The sequence below is a fragment of the Cydia amplana genome, chromosome 1 (genome assembly GCF_948474715.1).
Source record: "Cydia amplana chromosome 1, ilCydAmpl1.1, whole genome shotgun sequence".
NCBI classification, from domain to species: Eukaryota; Metazoa; Arthropoda; class Insecta; order Lepidoptera; family Tortricidae; genus Cydia; species Cydia amplana.
The window spans coordinates 9,814,724-9,839,736 of record NC_086069.1 but is presented as its reverse complement, the minus strand read 5'-3'; the positions used below and the strand labels follow the sequence as shown (position 1 = coordinate 9,839,736).

Sequence of the window (25,013 nt, the reverse complement as noted above, 5' to 3'; positions counted from 1 at the left end):
TACAAAAGTATCTAAGTATACGTAATAGGTAATACATTTTATAAATAATCAAACTCACAACACCAATCATTTGAACCTCATATAAGGACAAACGATTATCAAGGCCTTGTTAGACTTAACATGCGTTAATGAATAGCGCCATTAGAATTTATCTTCTCTCCCTACCTTTTTACCTATGAAATTGAAACTGTGAGAGTCGCACCAAGATAACTCTGGGTAGCATTCGCAATGACAAAGTGTGGCAATGTCATAAATTCATAATGAATGTATTTTTTAATGGAAACATGACGTTTAAATAGAAACACTCCATATTAAATAGAAACACTCCATTATTTTCAAATCGGTGCAAAGTTAGCTTAGATCACAGCTAGCAAAAATCTAATACAGAATAAAGATGACTTGACATTATTTTAAAACTCTTTTTCTAAATTAACAATATACGAAGACATTCGAATACAGGATAAAGATATTGTAGCTGAAACAGACGCAACAATAGCTATCTCAAAGGACATTAAGGCTGACGTTTCCCACGATAGCTGGAGAGAGGAAACCAAAATGCTGGCATAAAAATTATTATTCAAATCACAACCGACAAAGACAGCCGGCGTAGATACGGCGCTAGCTAAATTGTACAAACGGCCACAAACCTCCCAGACCTTATTATCATAGCTACAAAGGATAAATTACAGAATGATTCTTATATAGATAATGGGAAACCGGCGTGGCACACTGAGCTTTCTGACGAAAGCGTAAAAAATGTAATATCACACGCATATGAGAGTCATATTATATTATTTGAATGCATATTTCCTCTTGATGTTAGAATTATCGGTGTGACTGAAATATTAAGGCGCGGAGCCTGAAATTACGTACGTGTTGAATCTACATGGATTAATATGAAGTGAAATGTGCTTACTTACTTTTTCGAAATAGGTAAGTATCTGGGAAAAATTCATTTGTACATATATCAAAGGAAAGTATGTTCAAATAATTGAATTGTTTGGAGATTCTAGACGAACCGTAATTCAGAATCCACATTCGACTCTTTATTGAGTCATTCAGGACAGTTTTGAAATCAAATTCGAACCTAGAACAAATTCCGCACTGCACTAGTCATAAATTTTCCTTGTAACAGCGCCTTGAGTGCCGTCTTGACATGGATTTCTACTGTCCCCTCTGAATACAAAGTGCGTTACGACACAAGGATTTCACCACATTATTGGGTCGGCGATCGTTACAATTGATGAGTCCAGCAAGGTTAATGAAAACAGGACTTTTATAGAGCCAAGGATAGCGTGTGGTCATCCGCCTTCTATCAACTATGAAGCTATCTTGTATATAGAGACAGTTTGAAATGGTTAATGGCTTTCCGGTCGCTATTTTTGTTTTAAATCGACGTCGTAAAAACAGCTAGGCAATTCTTTTTCTAAATGTTTCTGGTGATTTCCGGCATATATTTTCATTATTATCAGGTTTGGATTTGATCTTTATACCTATCTATTATATAGTGGCTACAATAACGTTAAAGTCGTTGAAAATGTCACGTCAGTCACGAGTTTAAGTGACACAACCTGGAAACAATCTAAAGGAGTGGGTACGATTTATGTGTCGTCAAAAATAGTAATAAGCAAGTAAATTTAAGACGTATACTTACAATCTACGTGGCATTTCCTAAGTTTATTTGCATCTTCTCCGTGGCAAAGCGCATAGAGGTTCTTCCCCGTAAGCTCCTCCGCCGTGTAGCCTAATAGCTCTGACACCCTGCTGAGAGAAATACAACGATGAATCAAATTCAATACCATATACATGCTTCAATCTAATATAACATAATATACTATTCCTGTATCTACAGTAAATATGAATGGGTACCATTGTCATTGTCTAAGCAGATATCTTTATCAGTTTCAAGTTGCTTTTCTTGAAACCTAGTGGGTAACCAGTTTTAGATTCTTTTCTCTTAGTCTTAGATTTTCTTCTGCTGGTCGGACATTGATCAAACTCACTATGTTTTTTAAGCAATGGATGATATACATCTTTCGCTGTCTTCGATTTCTTCACCAATTTTATTACCTATTGAAACAAACAATTCCAAATACCTGGGCTCGCAGTGCGCGATCCTGAAGTCGAAGTTGATCCTAGTGACAAACATGTCTGACTCGAGCCGGATCTCGTGCACCGAGGGCGGCGGCAGCGCGATGGCCAGCGCCACCATACCCAGCAGCGCCGGCGGCGACTTCCGGCTGTGCGAGAACGTGTACTGCGGCCGCAGACGACATAACATTAACACTACCTGGAAAGAAGAAACACTATTGTTAGGAAGATATGCTACTTGCCATTAAGTTATGGTAGACAAATGAAGAGGGCAGATGTCAAATAGATTGTAACAGACCCGTGATATAAATACATTGGTTAGTTTAAGCCTAACGTTACCTAATGTTATGACGATCTAGTATTAGTATATTCATGATATTGAACGACACATTATTTGTGCAATGAATATATTTTTTGTATTTTATTTTATCTTTTTGTAAAGATGTAGAACAATAAACTGATACATAGAGAAAAAATACATAGAGTGCTCACTCCATACATCAGTTATCATGCGCATTAAAAAGCAAAACTAATTTAACATAACTAGCCGTAATAACATCATTCTTATAACCAAATACTTTATTTGAAACAAATTTCTGAGTTGAAATTACGGACATCAACTTCTACAGGTGCCTGTGTAATAAAAACCTTGTTAAAACTTTTAGATGACTTTAAAGCACGTCGCTGGTTATTATACAAACTTTTTTATAACTAGCAAGTCGACAAATACATTTACAATTTTGTTGTTTCAATATTTACATGATACTAGTACCGTGAAATGTTACATTTTAGTATTAGGTACCTAAACTCAAACTCCTTATACGATAAATTTCAAATTCTAATAAGCACCAAATTCATAATTATCATCCAGGTGAATTCAAGTTAAGGGCGCACAACATCGCCAATAAAGCGTTATAATCTGTAAGTTACGTCCATAACTCCACTTTATCTATATCTTAATGGCTCATACGCCGCTTCGACAGCAATTACATCGTTCATGGGACCCGTAAGCGCCAAAGGCTAACATTTATTGGGACTCCTAATTACTTTACTTGTGTCTGATTTTGTATACTGATTATTGGATTGGGATCCGAACTGCAGTTTGTCTGAAGGGTTGAGAGTTTTACAACTTAGAAATTAGAATTACCTATTCATAATTTCATATTAATTGTTATAGCCGTTATAGGTACCCTTTACTATCATGTTTAACTAATTTAGGGTTGGTTGCACCAAACCGTCATCACCGTTCGCAAAATGTTATTGTAAGTAGGTATGAGAAGTTTTATAGTTCATTGCTGGGCGACGTTGATCAATTGGCAAATTGTGGTTGGTTCAACTGGCCCTTAATATACTATCCTTGTCTAAATCGCTTGTGTAAATTTAGCTAAAACATATGAGGCACGCATCAGCCCTGCATCCGCGAAATACAGCTATTAAATTATTAAACTACCTACCTAATGCTTACTAACTGCAAAGCATGATTCGTACAACTGTTTGTAGCCTAGAAACAGTTGTAAAGTACCTATTTGCTACATTGAATAAAACAAAGCTAACCATCAAATATTAAAAGGAATTCCCTGCAAAATGCTTACAATTTTCACCCTGAGAACAATCTATTACGCCGAGTTTTATGTAGTAGCTGAGAAATTCGCGGGTCGCTAGATATAATCGCGTTTTATGGAGTAACACCGAGTTACAGCAAAAATTATGACCCAGGAGCGCGCCTTGCGGCACCCCCAGCACAGACAATAATTTCAACCAATAATATTTGTGATCTTGCTAGGATAAACTGGTCGTATTATTTCATTTATAGGAATAAGCGGGGAAATAAACTTATCTCGGTTGTTACGCGTGAGACCGCCACAGTAATTATGAGACCGCAGCAGATTTAGCGTAAACAATGTTTGCCAACATCTGATCTATTTTGTAAAAGATTTTTAATGTGCGCGTAATATTACTGTTACGTGATAAAAACAAAGCAGTATTTTCCTTGTGTTAATGATTAACTTATTAAAGTAGGTATTTTCATATAAACTGGTTAACGAGGGCTTATCTCATTTCTCATTCAGTCTAGAACAATTTATTAATTACAATGTTTTTGAATACATTTTCATCTGAAAACACAATCACACAATTTCCTGTGTTCCTGACGCTTATAAAATACCCACCCTCCAATTACCGCCCTCTCCTCTGGCCGGCTCTTCTCTCCTCCCAACCTAGATCGAAAACGAAAATTCAGCTTCCTTAAAATGTCTAGATAAGATAAATATCCACAAATTCACGCTAATGACTCGAGTGAATAAATCTCTTCTAGATAAGGTGCTTCCTTTCCTTCCCGGTTATCATTGAATTTATAAATAAAATTCAGTTTATCTGTAATCCAAAGGAATGATTAATTCAATGCTAACTGAAGTATTAGTAGACATAATAATAATGCTGTTTTTTTTTATATGCGATCATATTCTTTGAAAACAAAAATTTGGACATCAAATTAAGTAAATCTGAGAATGTTGTAATTACTTATGACATTTATCTTTTGTCTGTAACGTTACTAATACTCCAATTGGCAATAGCTGGTACTCGTGTTGTCACTGCTTACCCGGTATCCCGACGACTTGAAGTGGCAGCCCCGCTTGGTGAGGGTACTTTTCATTCTGATGCAGAAGGCGCGGTCCATACCTCGGAACAGGCTCCCACTTGCTGCTAGAGTCATTATTGCCGACACTGTAAAAAAGATACATGTTTAGATTAGCTTAGCTAGGTAGGTACTTAGTGGGGGAGCATCGTGGTAGAATACTCGTGATCTCATGATGCTCCCCAAAAACGGCAGAGAGGGTAACGCCGCAGGGGAAGTTAGTGGGTATTCGCCTCCCCTCCCTCTGAGAACAGAGGAAATACGGGAGGAGCGAGTCCCACATAGCACCTCATCCCCAACGGGCCTTCGCAGCCCGGGGGTGAGATACGTAAAAGTATTTACTCCTGCGAGAAAAAAAAAGGTAGGTACTTAGTGCTTAATATGAACAAAGACATTAGGTTCCCAAGGCATATTCATATGTTGACATTTAGATTAGTAAGTCTGCCTACTGACTATTGGTAAGTCTGCTTACTTAAGATCCAACAAAATCTTCCAAAAAAACAGGCAACTACTTTTTCAAAAGAAGAATATTATGGCAAAGTAGGAGTTTAGCCAGGCTGTTTATGTTAAACTTTTAAAAATATTGGTCCTTTCATGACACTGCGTCTGAGTTTTCAATCTGTGGCCGATCTGACTGACGTTCGGTTCCACCAATTTGACCGCTGACGGAACCATCTCATGCCTTAATTGATTTCACCAAAGCTGAGAAATCGAACTAAGGTTCAAAAAGAATACTTCCAGTTGAGTCGTTGCATTGGGGGACGTTCAGTTGTTTGTTTAGAAATGTTGGTTATAAAATATTTCCTTTCGTTTTTAGCTTTACGGTTTACTTCGGGGGCACGGGCCCTAAAGGCATGATCCAGATTAAATCTTTAGAAGCACAAATAGTAATCAGCAAAATACACCATAGATGACTTGTATCTTTTTTTTGTGCAGATTCTATTTTGCGCTCACGACAACAAAGGCCGATAACCATGCACCTAGTATAATAGACAGTTTTTTTGGCAGTGCACAATGTGACACCTGCTGAGCCACAAGGTCGTAATTGTTCTGCATTGAGTCACCATGTCAACGTTGTGTATTTGGTACAGGTGATTCAACTAGCCACTGCGAGTTAACACAGTCACTGATATGTGGTTCTGTATAATACTAAATTCTTTGCAAACCGCAATCGATTGCATGTGTCATGTCCAATGTCCATTAAAGTGAATTTACATTCTTTTTGCTGCTTTCTTTGGTACCCGTCTGCCAGTTAGATTTATATTGGCAATTTCACTTTCCTGAAAGAGAACTAGAAGAACTTCGGCATCTCCTGCTTAAATTACATTTGAAAAAAATCCTGGACGCAGTTCCGCACACTTGTATATAGAAGTCTTCTTTTCATCTTTAGGTCCTTACCTTATAACCTTTTATAATTTACCAACAGTATTTAACTCAATAAAATTAAAGCAATCTTTTCTTGGACTTACGCTGAGTACCACACATTGTGCTTTAAAATAGAAATTCCTCGGTTGTAAACTTAGATTAAACGGTGGCTTTTTGTGCAATCGATCTTTGATAAGTTTATGGTAAAATGTTTTGTAATAGATCATTGGAGTCGGGTCGATGGCGAGATAAATTGTTGTGCCACATTAAAACTTCAGATGCCAAGTAAAGAATTCGTCTCAGTTCCGTTTTAATGGAATATGTTGTAATAAAGTGTTTTTTATTAAATATTTGACCCATATATCTAAAGGTATTCACGAGGTCGTAGAATAACAGACAGTTTCTTTCAACAAAATCCTATTCGATAGTGTTTGACTCAACTTCCAACCAAAAGGAGCAGCTCTTTAACTAAACTGCACTAATATTTTACAGAACAATTTGGTCTAAAATATCTGATACAACTCTATTTGCCCTGAACCTTGTGGACAAAATTTATGGGCGTATACCTATATTTCTTGGTGACTGTACCAAGACGCAATCGAGCGTTTTAATTATATCCTCAATCCTAAGTTTAGCTCCGTCCAGCACCACGGTCATCAGCGTACAAAGAGCACATCTTTCCTTGGAGCCCGTTTCTCCACGCCCGTCACCCTACAATTGCCGCCTGTCACATCTTTCGTTCCTGATTGATTTTTTTACAACATTTCACCAGCTTTTTTCAAACACATCGAGTAAATTGAAAGCCTTCATGTTAGGAAATTAAAGGCAGTTAGAAAATAAACGGTTTTTAGCTGATTGGATGCGGTTGTTCGATTATTAGCTGTATTGTAATTGGCAGATTGGTATTTAATGTATGTGATCAATGAAGATCTTCAAAGATCAGAGATGTATCAGAACCCAGCAATCCGGTCATTACATTGAAAAAAGAATAAAAAATCAGAATATTTATTGTAGTAGAGTCAAAGGGCCTACCGCGAACCACGTTCGACGTGTTGCCTCCCTGTCACATTTACGTACAAATGTACAAGTGCGACAGAGAGACAACACGTCGAACGTGGTTCGCGGTAGGCCCTCAGCTTCAATAAAGTAGCGGATGAAATGCGCCAAAAGTATCTGCCAGCTTCGAATATTTTACTGTATCTGCCACATATTTTTTTGCTATACTTATTGTCATTTCTTTAAGCTCCAAAGGAATACTATAGACGCATAGTTTGATGCGCTACTTGTGATGCTGACTGCAACTACTTTCAAAGTAACATTTTAACTTAATGTTTTAGTTAGGTTTAAAGATATTTATTCTCATAAAAGACATACAAGTCACTTACACGAGAACAGAGTTATAAAGTAAAAGTAATTATATCTACGGTAGTTTGTTAGTTAAAAAAGTTAACCAAAACATAACCAAGTACACAATAAAACAAACGTCTGTCACTTGACCGAAGATGAATATGATGAACAAAAAATGCGTAGCCGCTGGACCGAAGTATTTATTTAAAAAGAGTTATTGTACTATTCGATTGACTTTACTTCGTTTCACTTTTTTCTTCTAACTTCTAAATAATTATTATAGAGTATGCCATTGGTAACTTTTATTATTGCTTGCCTAAGTAACTTTTTTTGCTAAGCGTATATTATAGCAATATTATAGGTAGAAATACATGTAAAACATTTGGCACATTAACTATCTTTTTATTAGGGTTCCGTAATCCGTACCAAAAAGGTACAAAGGGAACCCTTATGACGCAACTCTGTTAACAATAGGGCTCGATTAAATCGATATGATTAGGATTTAAGGTGTAGGAAACTGTACGTGTAGATATGTGTCTACTATTTTGAAGGCATGTAGTCTGGGACAATAAAGAAACGCTGAACTTAAAAAGTTCGAATTCCTTTGGGAAACTGCGCCATAAGATACGCAACGCCGACTCAATTTTCTCCCATGGCGGCGCCGAAAAATTAATCAGTGCGATACAGACACCCCATAGACCATTTCATGAGCCTTCAACACCCGTGAACATAATTCAATTTAAATTGTACTATACTTATTATTAATACTATTGAACGATTCGATATACAGAGCAGTAATAGCGATACTGTAGTGCCGTTGAACTCAAAAATAAAGAAAGCGTAATTGAATTTTGAAACGTTTGGAAAAAACGACCGTTTTACTTAGTTTTCGATCTGGTAACGGTTTGTGATACTTATGTTTTATTCTTTGTAATCTACTTAAAATAATCTGTTATTCTTTGAATGGACTCATTTAATACTTTTTTTTTAGAAGACAGCTGCTTAAAACTTAAAACGTTTTATTTGGTCCGAGGTCGATTTAAGTAAAATGTTATATTACAATATTTGTTACTTTGTTGTGTTATGTTATGATATAGCTCTCGGGGGACTTACAAAATTTATTAACATCAATTTAGGGAAGAAGGTCTATAGGTAAGGTAACCCGTCTACAAGCTGTTTCGTCGCTTCTAACTCTTACGTTTGTCCCTACACAAGTACACATAGGTACTCCACTTACAGACGGTCAGTAGATCAGAAGCAACATCTACATTAAACCAAATGACAGAATCATGTTATATTTTGTGATACATACCGTCAGGGTTGTTAGTCCCATGCTGGCTACCCTCCTCACTGCCGGAGGCCGGACTATTGAGCCCAGCGCCCGACCGCCCCGCGAGCGACAGCCCTAGCTGCTCCGCTATCTCGGCGTGGTCGGCCTGGTGCACGTAGTCAAATATACTGCTGCCAGTCATTTCTACCTGCCGAGATAAAAACATTGGTCAGTTTTCGGGTTTAGTACTTCGAACAACTTCCACGGCAATGGCCTTCATATGGAAGAATCCTCAGTATATGGATTAGTAAGAAGTACCTACAAAGGCGAACTAATATTGTTATTTATAGAGCTTACCAATTTTCATCGATCTTTAATCGAGATTAGTTTAACTTATTTTATTACTACAACTTGTTTATTCTTATTATAGCCGGCATGGAATATCCTCTTAAGAGCACCGTTAGAAATAGAGCATAAACATAAAATGTTTGTTTGGTTCTGTATTTTTACCTAGCTTGAACAGTGTCCCAACCCAATGATGGGTTGTATTTTTATAAGGTAAGGTGTATTCGGGTATTTCCGAATGAACGAAAGTGGCGGATAATTCCGAAAGCTGACTCTCACTACAACGGAATATGAGTATTTTTTTACAATGATTTTCGGGATTACCAGATTTCCGGAATTACCCGAATAAACCTTACTTCTCAATTTTGTATTTCTTAAATAGTTGTTGTTTTACCAACATTCTAACTTTATGTCAAAGTCTAGTATCTTAACTTTTACTAATTAACCCATCCCATACCCCGATAGTCAACGCCGTTATACCACAATCGCGACTCCTGCGCCGTTTCCCCGAAGCCACCTGCCAGGCGATGCCTGATAGCCGTCGTTCATTCATAGCTACGTGACACACAACATAGTTAACCTTTGCCATTGGAATTAACTCGCCAGCCTAGTGCAACTTATGAGCTTTTATGTAGTTATATCCCCTGTAACACTGTCTTCAATCTTTACTTCATATCTTGGCGCTTATTTTCGAATGGCACTGATAACTTAAAACGCATTGGTTATTGCATAGTAATGTTTGATTGCTCTACTTAACGCCGTAACGCGCAATGTATAAGAGGGTGTCACTCTAACTTTGAATTTAAATTACATCGGTAGTCGCTGCATAAAACCATTGTTTTGGCAGAGTGTATCTAAAACACTATGATTGATACGAAATGAAATCTGAAATACCTACATAATGGCAACTATTACAGTAAGTAGAAGAAGCATCAGAGAAATAAAAAGCGGCCAAGTGCGAGTCGGACTCGCCCATGAAGGGTTCCGTATTTAGGCGATTTATGACGTATTAAAAAAAAACTACTTGCTAGATCTCGTTCAAACCAATTTTTACATCATATATTTTTTTTTGTTTTATCATTCTCTTATTTTAGAAGTTACAGGGGGGGGGGGGACACACATTTTACCACTTTGGAAGTGTCTCTCGCGCAAACTATTCAGTTTAGAAAAAAATGATATTAGAAACCTCAATATCATTTTTGAAGACCTATCCATAGATACCCCACACGTATGGGTTTGATGAAAAAAAATATTTTGAGTTTCAGTTCGAAGTATGGGGAACCCCAAAAATTTATTGTTTTTTTTCTATTTTTGTGTGAAAATCTTAATGCGGTTCACAGGATACATCTACTTACCAAGTTTCAACAGTATAGTTCTTATAGTTTCGGAGAAAAGTGGCTGTGACATACGGACGGACAGACAGACGGACAGACGGACAGACGGACAGACGGACAGACAGACAGACATGACGAATCTATAAGGGTTCCGTTTTTTGCCATTTGGCTACGGAACCCTAAAAAACCGACATCATAAAGAAATTATGTCACACAAGAGATGTCACACTACGAGTAATATTCGCAGGCTTAACGCTGTAAGTGCCTTGCCTTAAAAGATACATAAACATTATTAACCTTAGCACAATCAAGGAAGCTAGATCAAATGAATCATCGCCTTTCACGCCGTATGCAAATAGGTATATAAATAAATTTATCAAATATAATTGTGGGACCCTATTACCGATTCAGTCGGTGCGTATCCGCCGCGCGGCCGCGCATGAGAATCGTTACAGACAATGGTGGTCGGTTCTAAGAAAGGTCTTTTGGATTTTATGATGTTTGACGATAAATTTGTCGCCGTGGATGTTGGTGACGTGATTGGTGGTGATATGATGTAAGCTGACAGTAAAGTAAGTGTGATGGTGGTAAGCACTTACTTGTGGCCACACTTGAAAATAAAGAACATCAAACATCGGTACACGACTTTAATGTACAGAGAAGAAAACAGAATCTACTGTACACAGTCGATATTAGAGCATGTGCAAAATGATTGTAACGCTTCCTTTGCTTAACAACTTCTGCTGCTATTAATAAGTAGTAATACTTTTGGGGAATTGAAATATTTTCTTTGTTACTCTCGGTTGCATGGCACCAATATTTAACATTGTAAGAAGTCAGCATCCCCAAGACTATCAGCGCTTTATTTATTCGAGAACAAAAAGCTACACGTAAATAATCCTCAAGGAAATCTATTTCCATTTTCGTCTAGAAAAGGAAAATACGATTTCCCATTGTCGGCATCATCACCAAAAAACTCGGCAGAATTTAATATAGCTACGGGTTGCTCTTATTTACCGGGAACTTTATGTATTTTTACGCACACCGATATGTAAGTTTATAAGTGTGTGTCAGGAAAGTGTTTAGCTGTTTGACATTAGTGTATATGTATGTATAGTTATGTGTATGTGTGTGTACGACTCCAGCATTAGGATGGCGAGCACGCGCGAGCCTCGCCAGCTACGTGACCAGCATAGCGCATCGTCCCTTTCCCCCCACGCGCTCTCTTTCACACCACCCCCGAACACGGATCCCCCACGAAACGGCCATGTTGAATTTCCCAGTTTTCGGATCTTTTCAGACGGCCTTTTAATTTTGTTATGTTATTTAATTTCTTTTTTTCCATTAATCCACGTCAGGGTTGTTTTCGCTTTATTACTTTTTGTGTATTAAGTACCTAACTTCTGTTTCCTGGCCAGCTGCCACAAGACTTACAGATAGTGTGTTTGACACGGACTAGCAAGCTGAAATACTCCCAAAAAGTTTTACTCGAAAGTATATGTGGACAAGGACCTCCTTCAACTATTTCTAAGTAATCAGTGTAAGTACAGCTTATTGGAACTGATAAGGGCTAATAAAACTTAAGATTGTTACATGGTTACCGGACTTACTTAGTACTATTTTAACTCAGTAGAATGGTATACAATGGTTCAATATTTAGCGAGTTAAATTTACAGCCTACTAGAGAGCACATGTACGTGTCTATATAACGTGTCCTTACGTTTTATAGTCTTTTTTTCCACGTTTTACTATTTATATTTCTGTACAACTTTCGAGCCCGCCATTGACAAAATCTCAAATGTCTCCTATATTTCTTCTTTTTTTAAATCTTCCCTCGGAACCCGGGACACGTACGGGCCATAACACGACACGTGTATTTATCTGCTATCTGTACATCACCGGATGTCTGTAGCGCCGCCGAAATATGATTTTATCTGCTGACTGCACATGCGTAGGTGTGCTGAAGACGTTGACGTTTACGTTATTGTTGATAGGGGATGTAACAACAATCGTTTACTGAGTGCAGACAAGTCGACATATCGAAGCGTGTTTACAGTGTAGTCGAACCACTGTAAACACGCTTCGATAACGTCTACATAGTTTGGCACTTGGGGTCTCATTTATAATGGTTCATCTGACGATCCAGAGCTACCCTGTAACCATGTATTCTTATGAATCACTGCTTCGGGTCTACGCACTATTTTCTATATTGACGGACGAATAAGTCAGTAAAAGTTTCAGATGTTAAGAATCTCATTTTACTTAGCGCCACTTGCACCATTCCACTAACCCGGGGTTAACCGGTTAAACCTGGATTTACCATGGTTACCAGAACAATTTGACACTGATTTAATGGTTTAACCGCTTAACCCCGGGTTAGTGGATGGTGCGAGTGGCCCTAAGTTGGATTGGACTAATTATTAATGTCAGAATTACGTAGAATTACTTACTTGTGATAATCCTAAATATATAGAAACAGTTTCAGATATGTACAGGAACCTCCCATCTGCCGCCACCGACAGCGCGAAACCGTCGAGCGACTGTGAACAAACAAACACAATGAATTAGCTAGTACATGTAGTAAATTAACTAGTTGAAAACAAATAAAATGAAATAATGAAGGATATTCGTCTCAAAAATCAACACCTCACCAAAAATATTGTATGAAAAATATGTTACACCTACATCAAAAACTGCAGATTACAACGACAGAGCCAAAAAGGCAGAATAATAATAAAACGGCAGACGAAGAAAGAAAAAATAAACTATCTAAAAATAACTAAAAAACTAATATTCTTTAAAATGAAGAAGTTAATAAGGAAAATCGTGTGTCTCATCATAACTCGGAAAAAAGCAATAGTTAGTGTCATCTGTTTTTATGTTTAGCTATTTAGTTGATACAAAAACATCTAAAATGGTAAATGTTACGGTCGGCGCGCGCGCTCTCGCGTGTAATATCTATCTATTGATATTCCAGTACAGTCAACAGAAATGAGGTTTGATCTCGTTCAAAAAACTGTTGAAAATATCATAATTGTTAAAAAGTATTTTCTTAAAATACGAATAGATAACTGGAATATAATTATTAAATCTAAAAATAAACTAAACGAAAACTAAATATGTACCTAATTAACCTAAACAAACAAGAAGTATAAAGAAAACAATATAAAACTAAACTACTAAACACATAAACCGGGGATCATGATTGTTAAAAAAATAAGAATAATTTATGTATAAGGTACAAATACATGCAAAGGATAATATTTCCGCCTTATAGACGAAGTTAACGAAGATAATTTATTACTTTTTCTACTCCAGCACTTAAATGTGTCAATTAAATGACTGACAGTGATATCTAAAGCAATGTCATTTGAATGCTTTGTCTATAGGCTCATAAGATGACTGCTAGCAGTCATCTTATGAGTATAATACAACTGCTTTATTTTTTTTAAAGATACAAGTTCCGATCATCTTGAAAGAGGTATGTTTTCATTTACAATAATAACTCTTTTTTTTTTTTAAATAATAACTCAATTTTTTTTAAATAATAACTCTTTTTTTTAATAATAACTCTTTTTTTTTAATAATAACTCTTTTTTTTTAATAATAACTCTTTTTTTTTTTTTTTTTTTTTTGCTGCAGCTGTCATAGAAAAAGTAATGTATGCAACAGCTCATAATTGGTTCTTAAAATTCTCGGGTCTTTTTTTACAAAACTCGACTACGTCTCGTTTTGTAACTTCGACCCTTGAATTTTAAGAACCCTTATTATATCACTGTTGCATAAACTACTATTTTCTACTCCAGCACTTAAATGTGTCAATTAAATGACTGACAGTGATATCTAAAGCAATGTCATTTGAATGCTTTGTCTATAGGCTCATAAGATGACTGCTAGCAGTCATCTTATGAGTATAATACAACTGCTTTATTTTTTTTAAAGATACAAGTTCCGATCATCTTGAAAGAGGTATGTTTTCATTTACAATTATAACTCTTTTTTTTTTAAATAATAACTCAATTTTTTTTAAATAATAACTCTTTTTTTTTAATAATAACTCTTTTTTTTTAATAATAACTCTTTTTTTTTAATAATAACTCTTTTTTTTTTTTTTTTTTGCTGCAGCTGTCATAGAAAAAGTAATGTATGCAACAGCTCATAATTGGTTCTTAAAATTCAAGGGTCGAAGTTACAAAACGAGACGTAGTCGAGTTTTGTAAAAAAAGACCCGAGAATATCCTTATTATATCACTGTTGCATAAACTACTATAGTAATGAAGTGAAAAAAAAAATGGTATTGGTAGAGTTAACTTATGATATGCCTGCCCTTACGCTATTACGAAGCCCGTTAAACATAAAATGACAGTAACGATGTAAGAAAACTTTGTACCTATTGATTAAATTCGTTTTCAGCTTATTATTTATAAGTCATTACTCATTAATCATCACGATTCATCTCGAGCTAACATGTTATTTTTTAGTTATTATTCGTTTGCTGACGGTCCACAGAAAGTAAAACCGGCTCTGCATCTAATAGCAATTCCGCGGCGGCGCAAAAAAGCTAAACAAACAAGATGATGACGAAAAACGATCACCACGAGCCAAAATGATCCATTGATTGAAGAAATACTGGATGAGACTGATACTTCTCTACTGTTATGTATACACATCGGTAACTCGTGGCATTTAGGTAGCACTTAAAAGATTAGTGATGAGCACACATCGGTAACTCGTGGCACTTAGGTAGCACTTGACAGTTTCTAACAGACTAGTGATGTGACAATGTTCTTCCTATACGAGTCGAGAAAAAGAAACCACTAAAAAAAGGAATTAATGAAACTAATCTTTATGTGCTACCTAAATGCCACGAGTTACCGATGTGTAGTTATGTAGATCTGTGAAACTGTTACCTAGTATTAAAGTTCAATCTCGTTCAAACTTTGTTCTCTGTAGAAGAACTGGGAAGAAGCAACATAAAGGTACCTGATAAGATAACGATTTGCGATTGTAAGACAGCTCGTTATTATGTACATGATTAATGATTGCTTATTACCTTGATTTGATATTTTGTGACGATTGGAGAGCATTCGAAATATGTCAGTTTTCCAGAATGTATAGGTATAGTAACAGTAGGTACTTATTTGTGTTTGGGCCATCATAAGGTTTAAATATATGCACAATTATCGAACCAATACACCTATATTTATTTAGCGTTCTGGCCGTTCTGCAAATTAGATTGAAAAACAGAAATATGAAAGATAACGTCAATAAGATATTTTTTCTCATCTTATAAAGCCAATGTCACTTCTAGTTAAAGTTTGAGTCTATTTAATAAACTTACCATTTAATGAGATGCACGGTTGACGAAAAACTTTTTTAAAAGATGAATCAAGGTTTTTTGTATCAAATCTGCGTTAAAACGGTAGTAGATGATAGTCAAAAATAAAAATAAAAGTTTGGATTATTCATTGTTAATAGTTTCTGTGCTTTAACTAAGCTAACGGTTTTTAACGGTGCACTTGAGGCAAAGGCACCTAATAGGTAAAGAACTTAAGCAAGTCAAAATTATGTATAGTGTATAGTGGTAATCCTATCTTATTAAAATGTTTAGAGTAATATATTATGCATGCTGTGTTCACCTGTAAATGGTGGCGCAATTATAATTTAATAGTACGCAAGTGTGTTAGTTGTTGTTGCCACTGTTGGTGAACCTTAATAAAAATAAAATAAAATAAATAAAAAATGAGCAACCAATACTAGCGTAATTTGTCTTTTTAATGCAGTTATGGTTTATGGTATAAGTCAATATTTTTTTAAAGGAAATTAGTGTAGGTAAAACTTGGAGGATACAACTAAACGGAGTAGCCATTAACAGGCTTTCCCCTCTGTCGAAAATAGGCGGCCAACGGTCATACACAATGTATGGACTGACGTTTATCTGACATGGCTATTTTTACGTTACGCATACATTTGACGTTCCCCTCCCCCGCAAAAATCGGCAGACGGTTTTGTACAGAAAATTACAGACATGGCGTCTCCGTTTGATTATATCCTCCAAGAGGTAAAATTTACATGACGTGTATAGAAAAACCATAAAACCGCAAGACCATAAAAATAAATATAAACATCTATGACCTACGCCACTGCACATCATCAATCTATTATGTACTAACTACTGATTTCATCTACTCAATCAACACAGATAAATATCGCGAAACAAATCAATCCGTATTCAATAACTTAGTAATTAAAATCAACAATGCCTCAGGAGCTTTCATCACAACAAAAAAAATCCATTTCGAATTGACAACCTTTCATATACGAACTTGACATCTTGCGCCACTGGCCGCATTACAATTCGTTTTACCAACACAATACCACACATTTACGAAAACTAATTTGATATTTGCTAGATTTCACTCAATTTCATAACAAAATTAATAGAATATATTCTATAGGGCTTGCATTCGTCAAGTAGTCACGTAAATTATCGATTTGTGCAATTTTACTGTCATTATGTTTAGTGGGTGCTGCGGTTTTCTACTTTGCTGAAACGGCTGAATACGTGATTCCTTGATCGGTTTTTTAGCTTAAGAAAAACAAAGACGTGCGTGGGTCAGGTTACTGTTGATGTTGGTTGCACCATTGTAATATTGTGGTGTGTTTTTTTATTGTTTTGAGTAGAATCGTTCTGCTTGTTTTGTAATATGATAATTGGGTCAATCGAGTCCTTGAAAATGAAACAGACTAAGAAATAACCTCCAAATCGCATCCTTTGAATCAACTACGAGTATAACCTACTTGTGTAGCGCTGCATCAAGTTTGTGTCTCCATATATGTATGTATATCATTGTCCTGTAAAGATGATTAACCCTGGCCATGACCCACATTTGGCTAACGACCCTAGGTGGCTATTTTTAATAGTTTTCATGCTGACTTGGCCGTCAATCGAACAGAAAAAATAGGACAACATAATTTTCTGCATAATTAATAATTTTTTTAAGGTTCAAAAATAATAACATAGTTACCAGATGACCCATCCAGAGAAGGACGCCAACAATTAAGGAGGTCCGATGGTCTGGTCAAATCGATGGGAACTGCGTGGGGGCAGAAGTCGATTCGGACATCTTTGGGGGAGTCTTATGTCCAGCAGTGGACGTCTTTCTGAGTGGGTTCCAACTTACCTGGAGTATGTGTGTGCCCTGATGCTGCTCGAACAGCTCCAGCGCGAGCCCGATCGCCGTCCGCCGGTTCTGGGCTCCTGCAACAACGAAAACATATCTAAGTATATTGTTGTTAAGTAATATTGATGTCGAAATTGTCAAAGATCTTGCCGGCTGGCTATCCTGCTAAAGGAGGCAACAGTGCGAGAAAAAAGTAACTTCTATAAGGTTCTCGAGAGTTTTCGTAGCCCATACAAGTGATACATTGTAAAAATACATAATAAAAAATTAAACTAGTGGCTCTGTGAGCTGTAGACGTCGCGAGCAGAGCTTAAAACTGAATAAATGTATGGCAAAAATATTTATTAAAATATAGGTATAGTACATGTAATATAAACAAAAAAGTAAAAACTACATAAAGCTACAAACAAAAATTAAACGAATACGCTTAACCCGCGCTTGATAAATAAAAAATACGAAATTTTTCATTTTTTCAAAATAAAAAAATAAAATAAAAAAATAAAATACGAAATTTAAGTATAAAAAAAATACAAAAAGTTATGTAGCAATATACAATTACTGGGGGTGGAACCAAGGACCTGCCGATGCAAACAAAAAAAGCGAACGTTTGCAAAATACGCCAGAACTATCTTACTAAAGCTGACGAAATTTAGCTACTCATTCTCAAGTAAAAACTAAATATCTAAATACCGCCAAAACCAGCTATACAAATTTTCTGAATTTATGGCCATTTAATCTATAAACATATCGCAAAAAGGAAAACTCTTATGATACCGATACGACTATTTGTTTAGGCGGGAGCTATCACGACTCCGCCATTTTGAAAAATTTCCAAAAACCGGATCGACAAAAAAAAATATTTAGTCATAGAATTCGGCCACAAAATTTCACGAAAATCGGTTAAGAATTGCGACCTGTAGAGGAGAACATCCGGACATACAAAAGCAAAATGCCCGAGTCAAAACGTAGACCTTCGCTACGCTTCGGTCAATAAAACAAAAAAATCTACCCAATAATTACAAATTTATTAGGAGCCACATTTTTTAACATGTTTACTAATTTTGTCTTGCAGCTGTCTTCCAGTCAGAAGACCATTTAGGAGCTAAGCTACAGATACGAAACAGTGCGCAGTCCTAGCCACCCCCCACTGGCCCCACTAGCGTCTCTCGAGCGTCGGCGTCGACGCAACGTTGGCGCAACTGCGCAGCGACGTAATTTTCCATAGCGCTGACTAGACGCCGACGCTCATGTGGGGTGGCTCAAAAAGATACATTTCCACGTAAGTAAGAACTGTCATGACACTCATGACACATGTCATCGCCGCTAGGCTACCCTCTCCAGCGCGATCCGTCAGCTACTGTCGTCCACGAAGATCCTATCGCGCGGTGTCGGGTTGCGCGCGCGACGGATTTACGACAACACGCGGTTCCCGAGTTATTGTTTCTGATATGATGCGGAGAGTTAAGGCTGGAAGTTTTGTCTATTTATTAAGAGTGTTTAAATATTTGTTATACCTATATGTATACCGCGCCTTGGCGCTATCATTCATACACGTTTGGAAGTCATGTATGAGACGCAAACTAATAGACCGGTATTGTGACATGCCCATGACCATGACCATGACCTATCAGGACCAGTCATTAAAAGATGTAAAATTAGCACGTAAACCCCACTCCCATATTTTGTTATCGATATACAATAGCTAAATTAAACAAAACTCCAGTTTTTATTACGTAGGTAGGTACAGGCAGCATCATTTACCTCGCCTGGTTGTTATTGGAAGTGAGATAAACCAATTTATAGATTAGTACTATACACGCAATAGTAGGTACTATGTTTGCAACTTGAGATGAAGAAATATTAGGTAGCCAGAACACAAACTTAATGTTTTTCTACGGGGATAACAGCAGCTCGTGTCTCTAAAACCCTACGATGTTGGAAGCGTGAACACGGGAACCTCTTGTCAACAGACCGACCATTCACAAGGACACAGCGGTCGTGCGGCGCACTCGTGACGTAGCGCGATCGCACGACACGTTCTACGTTCACATTCGTTACATCATTAGCTTTGGGAGCGAAATGTGACTTCAGGCAGGCGGGGTCTTCGATAGTGAATTTAGTCGTCCTAAACAAGCTACGCGTCACTAAAAAAACACTCTAATTCAAGCCAAGTCAAAAAAACAAGTAATATATTTTACGTTATCTATTGGAATAGGGAGTTCACAAAGATATACAATTATGCATATTTAAAATTTTGTTCGAAATATATTTTTATTCATGCTTGCAATGAAGTAACATTTTAACGTATGTTTTGCACGCTTCCTAGAGAAGTTTTTTTTTTAAAGGCAGAACTTAGCATGATTGAAATTTATCACCACATTCGTCGCTAGCTTTTATCATAGTCTTCCACCTGCGTAAACATACCTACTAATAAATACAAGAAAATGCATTTTTAAAACGCGCTGCACTTTTAATTCTGTCGTTATCTAGATCCTTAACTAACCTTTGCAACAAAGTAAAATAAACAGTTTAAGCGAAATAATATAAATATGATTGTCGTACGCCAGGCCGTAAAGCTTTCAAAAGAGAACAAAACATAGTCCACTATGACTTTATACACGAGCGGAGACACCATGCTTAAGGAAGACAAGGGATAGTTTTTTTAGTTTTGATGATTAAAATATGATTACTTTTGATTTGTAAAGATTACACAAAGTGCCTTTATCACGTTTCTAATTTTTAACTTCAAAACGTAAAAACGATTCGGGACGGGTACGATGTTCAGTTATAAGAAACACGAAGTACCGAGAAGAAGAACAATTTTCAGTTTGCTGATTTAAACAAAAATGCCTTTTAACTGATCGGTGATCGCTTATGACTCATGGACATTGATTCTAAATTAAATGCCAGTTTCAATGATTTAGACTTCTATGTATGAGGAGTCAGTTAACATATGTACTTGATTTCATACATTGGTTTATCACCCGTTTTGTTACACTATGACTATTACATCTATGACGGGACTTGAACTAGAAAGTCTCTAAAATAAAATAGTATTTCATGTAAGTACCGTATGGTTACCCTGTGCAGCCTGCAGTCGGCATATCAAAGGCGGTGTCGTTGAATTAAATCGTCATAAAGCACTGCTATCGCGGCATCGGGCCCAATTCGCGTGTGAACCTCACTTGAACTAACCGTGAAACACAAGACACACATTGTCTTGTTCATTTTTATCAGTATTTTAGTCAAGTAAGAATAAATAACATTTAAGAGCGAGCCAAAAAATGCACTTGTTTTAATTATTTTATAGATCTCAATGACAAATGTGTACCTACTTTTATTACCTACTGTCTGTCTCAGTAATTCACTTAATACATCAGGAAAATGCGTTTGTTTAATTCTGGACTCATAAGTTATGATATTACATATAGCTTAATAATATAATTATGATATTCATAAGTTGTGTTTTTAGACAGTTGAGAAACGAGATCTCGAATGAATTTGTCAAAAAAATAGTAATATTACTTATTTTCCCTGCCTGTCTGCTACTTAATCGTTTAAGCATAACTTTTTCACATATTTATACAATTCTTATGAACGAAGGATTATTCGCAGCGGCAAATTAAGTGCAAATAGGGCCATTCCGGCGTTAATAAAGGCAGATGAACAAATTTTTACTAAGCCCGCTAAGTTTCCGTATAATTTCGTCATTACCGACAGCGCCCGGCTCGGCGTAGTTACGGTCGTGTGCGGAAGGAACTTCCCAAATGTGGGTATTAATCTCTGCCTTATTAATGGTATTTCGGTGCACAGTATCTGAAATAAATTATTATGACGTGAAAGAGTATATGAGACACGCTCATAAATGGCTCTGGAAACAAGATGCTGTGTCCTGTCACTGCCAAGTAGGATTTGTCACTATTTGTGCACGCTGCGGACTTGCTAATATTTTTTACAGGTATCTTCGTCATGTAACGTTCACAAGTAGCTATATTACAATCAACGGCTACTGCACTCGCTGGAGCCCGTATTAGTCTGTCAAATTAAGATATTATTATTACTGATAGCTCTACCGCCTTTTTCAAGGTACTTTTTCAAATGGATTTCACTTTTGTGTTTGCGATCAAATGACGCAGTTATGTTTTATTACGTTCCTGTTTGTTTCCTTATGACACAAAGTAACAAACAAGGAAAAAATACCTTCATTAATACAGACTGTGATGCAAGAAAAAGAAATGGCAATTGTTTTTACACAAAACTGTCAGACTGGTCTAGTTTGGTGCGATTTTGTGATAGCCCCCTGCGGTGGCCGGTTAAACGACCGATATGACACGAAATAACGAGGCTTTCACACCGAACTGTAAATGCAGGCAGCAATGAAGGTAATAAAAAATATAGATACCAGGCATTAAATATTTAGGGGAATCCTAAGATAGTTCGAAAAACTTTCGTCTAGTAAGTTATCTCCTATGTATAGATCCAAACTACGAGACCTACTACTAAAATGGCAACTTTATAAACAAAGTACTTGTGTCATAATATTATGTATTTACATATATATGTACTATACTGAATACTAAATGCTACTAAATTTAATCTGAAATAAAATTATTTACAACGACAATAGTCCGGTGTAGGGTTTGCACGACGGGTCCGCAATGTATGGGAATATCCGCGGATCCGGATCCAGATCCGGATAATTTCATACATTTCGGATCCGGATTGCAAACCCTAGTCCGGTGTGACATGAGGCCATATTTGAACGGCCAGTATTTAGTGGGCGAGCAATAATTCGTTCGTATTTGCTCGCTCAGAGCTAACATTTGCGGGGCGCGAAATTAAATAAACGCAGGGGTCAGTGGCGAAGGAAAACTTACGAGAAATTGCCATTCGAGGGTACTTTTTAATATAAATGAATAAACCGAACGAATGAAAGACTTAATCCTAAAGTACCTACCTACTAAGTGAAGTCAGCCGAACAAGTTCAAAAGTGCAATTATTGCCGAGGTGCGTAAGCATTTGGTACTCAATTCTAATACCAGTAATTCAGGAGAGCTATTATATGGATTATTAAAGGAATCTCTTTGTTTTTATTCTTTTTGCCCATCTTTACTAAAAGAAAAAAATTTTTTTTTTAGAAAAGCGCACCGCACGCAAGCGAATAATTGCACCATGGAAGTGGCCTTAACGTTCAGAAAAATCATATAACCTGGCGTACCGAGCTGTTACAGTCTATGTATATTATTTCTTACTAATCTCTTGTAAGTTTATTTTATCTCCATTTAAATCCACTAGGGCCATAAATGCAGTATTAAAAATATAAAAGTAATTAGGTATGAAGTATACAGGGTGATTCCTGAGACGTGAGCAGGACTAAGCCTACATAATCAGTAAATGTAAAAGAATCGTTCTCCACAATATTTAAGTAAAACAATCACGCTTTTTTTCTGTTGTTATACTTTTTGGTAAGGACAAATTTAATTATCTACAATCATGGATACCCTACAACATTTAATTAACAAAGATAAAACCTTTTTAACTGCCATGACAGCACTTTAAGTATGAAGAAAATAAAATGTCACACTTGAGTGAGATACGATTTTTCAAAAGTAACCAGACTCCGATGACATTCGATTTGGCACTTGTTATGGATAAAACAAAGAGGGTGACCATAAATGCCGTAAATGAATTAAAACCTTTTATTTTAAACAGTATAAAATAAATTAAAGTTATTCTCACAAATAGTGGTACGAAACATTTGTTTATAACTTACTGTAGGGGAAGTCCGGGCATAGTGAACACCTTTACCTTTGACTTGACATATCAGAAAAATTTAACGAGGAAGAAATTAAAAAAGTATCAATAATAAGTCTTTATTTAATAATCTTTTAATTTAAAACAACACTAGCCTCTAATGTTTAATAGTTGCTGCAATTTTGAACAAAACGTAAAAAAAGATATTTTATTCGCTTTGCCCAGGGTGCCGGGCAAAGTGAAACAGCCCCCCGGGCAAAGCAAATATTACTCATAAAATCTTAGTGAACTTAATAACTAAGTGAAAATTAATCAACATAAGATCATTTCAATAATATTAATTAGAAAAAGCTGTCACAAGTAACTTTTGATATATTTTCACTGATTTCATAAGCATAAGTCTTCACGGCATTTCTGAAGACATTTTAACACAGCGAATCCACGTTCTGATAGCCATTTCCATGACGTCTGTTAGCCAGGGGCCATTATAGATCTTTTTTTGATATTTATATACCATCTGTAATAAAATATTATCATAAAAAAAATTACCTAATAAATTCAAAGTGAACACGCTATCCGCTTTGCCCGATCCACTTTGCCCGTTCAGTCAGTTAAAGAAATTAAGAATTAAAAAAAAATAACCGTTGGATTGTTTTAAAAGAAATGCGTTGTAAAAGGACGATACTTTAATAAGCAATAGAAGCATCTTGAATTAAAATTCGAGATAATTACTGTGACAAAATAACATACAATGTACTCACCTTTCAAAATCGAATATTTTGCACTAAAAACACATTTTGACTCGTCACCGACGACGCTCACAGCAACAGCTCCCTGTGACGCTTGCCGCTCATAGAGCGAAGGATCCTGAACATCATAATAGGCGCGTGGTGCGACAAAGTCGAATAGTTTAGGATTGGGAGCCCGAAATCGCTTTGCCTGGGGTGTTCGCTTTACCCGGACTTCCCCTATGCGTACCTAGGCTTGATCCTGCTCACGTCTCCTGAATCACCCTGTATAGTGTCAAATATACATGACTTCCTGTGAGTACCCACAATATCTATACTACCTGTTCTTTTGGGTAGCTGGCATCACCTAAGATTCTTATTTACCCACTCCACGATTCATTACTCTGGACTCCAGAGGAAAACGGTATAACCGCAGCTTGAAACTTTTCCCGCCCTCAAAAACAACATAAGTGCGTTGATTACCAACCCCCAGGGCCCTTGACCGGAACCCTAATGAAGAATTACTGCCCTTTGTGGCTCCAAGCGCTATTGATTGGCGCCTTTTAAAATAAGAATACGGAGTTATGGGGTTTTGCTGAAGTGTGAGCCTTTTATCTGCGGATCTTCTTGATTGATGGAATTTACTACAAATTCTTTTTTTTCTTTGTGATTGTAACGAAAATTATACTGAAATAATAAAGCTAAAAGTTTTATCACGACTATATTTAGTACTAATTCCCAAAATCATTAACATTTCAAAATCATCATCATCATCAAGCTTGCTTTAACTAAATGCAACTATCTCTCTGCTTCTCTGCTTATTGCGGGACTTAGTCAATCTGTGTAAGAATGTCCTATAATATAATATTTATTTATTTATTTATTTATTCTTGAAAGCAAGAAATATAAAATACTATGTATGTAAAATGTATTCGGGTATTTCCAAATGAACGAATAGTG

General features: G+C 36.4%; 1 protein-coding gene across 3 annotated transcripts in view; it reads right to left on the bottom strand.

The window, feature by feature from the left end:
* The window catches only part of LOC134663144 (protein trachealess), a 188,463-nt gene that overhangs the window by 4,186 nt on the left and 159,264 nt on the right, over positions 1 to 25,013 (bottom strand). For 2 of the 3 annotated variants that reach the window (XM_063519490.1, XM_063519506.1), the window contains exons 6-11: positions 17,572 to 17,648; positions 12,838 to 12,927; positions 8,751 to 8,916; positions 4,691 to 4,815; positions 2,097 to 2,290; positions 1,655 to 1,764 (exon numbers count right to left, since the gene is read on the bottom strand). In XM_063519490.1, coding sequence (XP_063375560.1) covers positions 1,655 to 1,764; positions 2,097 to 2,290; positions 4,691 to 4,815; positions 8,751 to 8,916; positions 12,838 to 12,927; positions 17,572 to 17,648 — 762 coding nt within the window. The remainder of the gene's footprint in view (positions 1 to 1,654; positions 1,765 to 2,096; positions 2,291 to 4,690; positions 4,816 to 8,750; positions 8,917 to 12,837; positions 12,928 to 17,571; positions 17,649 to 25,013) is intronic. The other variant, XM_063519498.1, reaches the window with a different exon arrangement.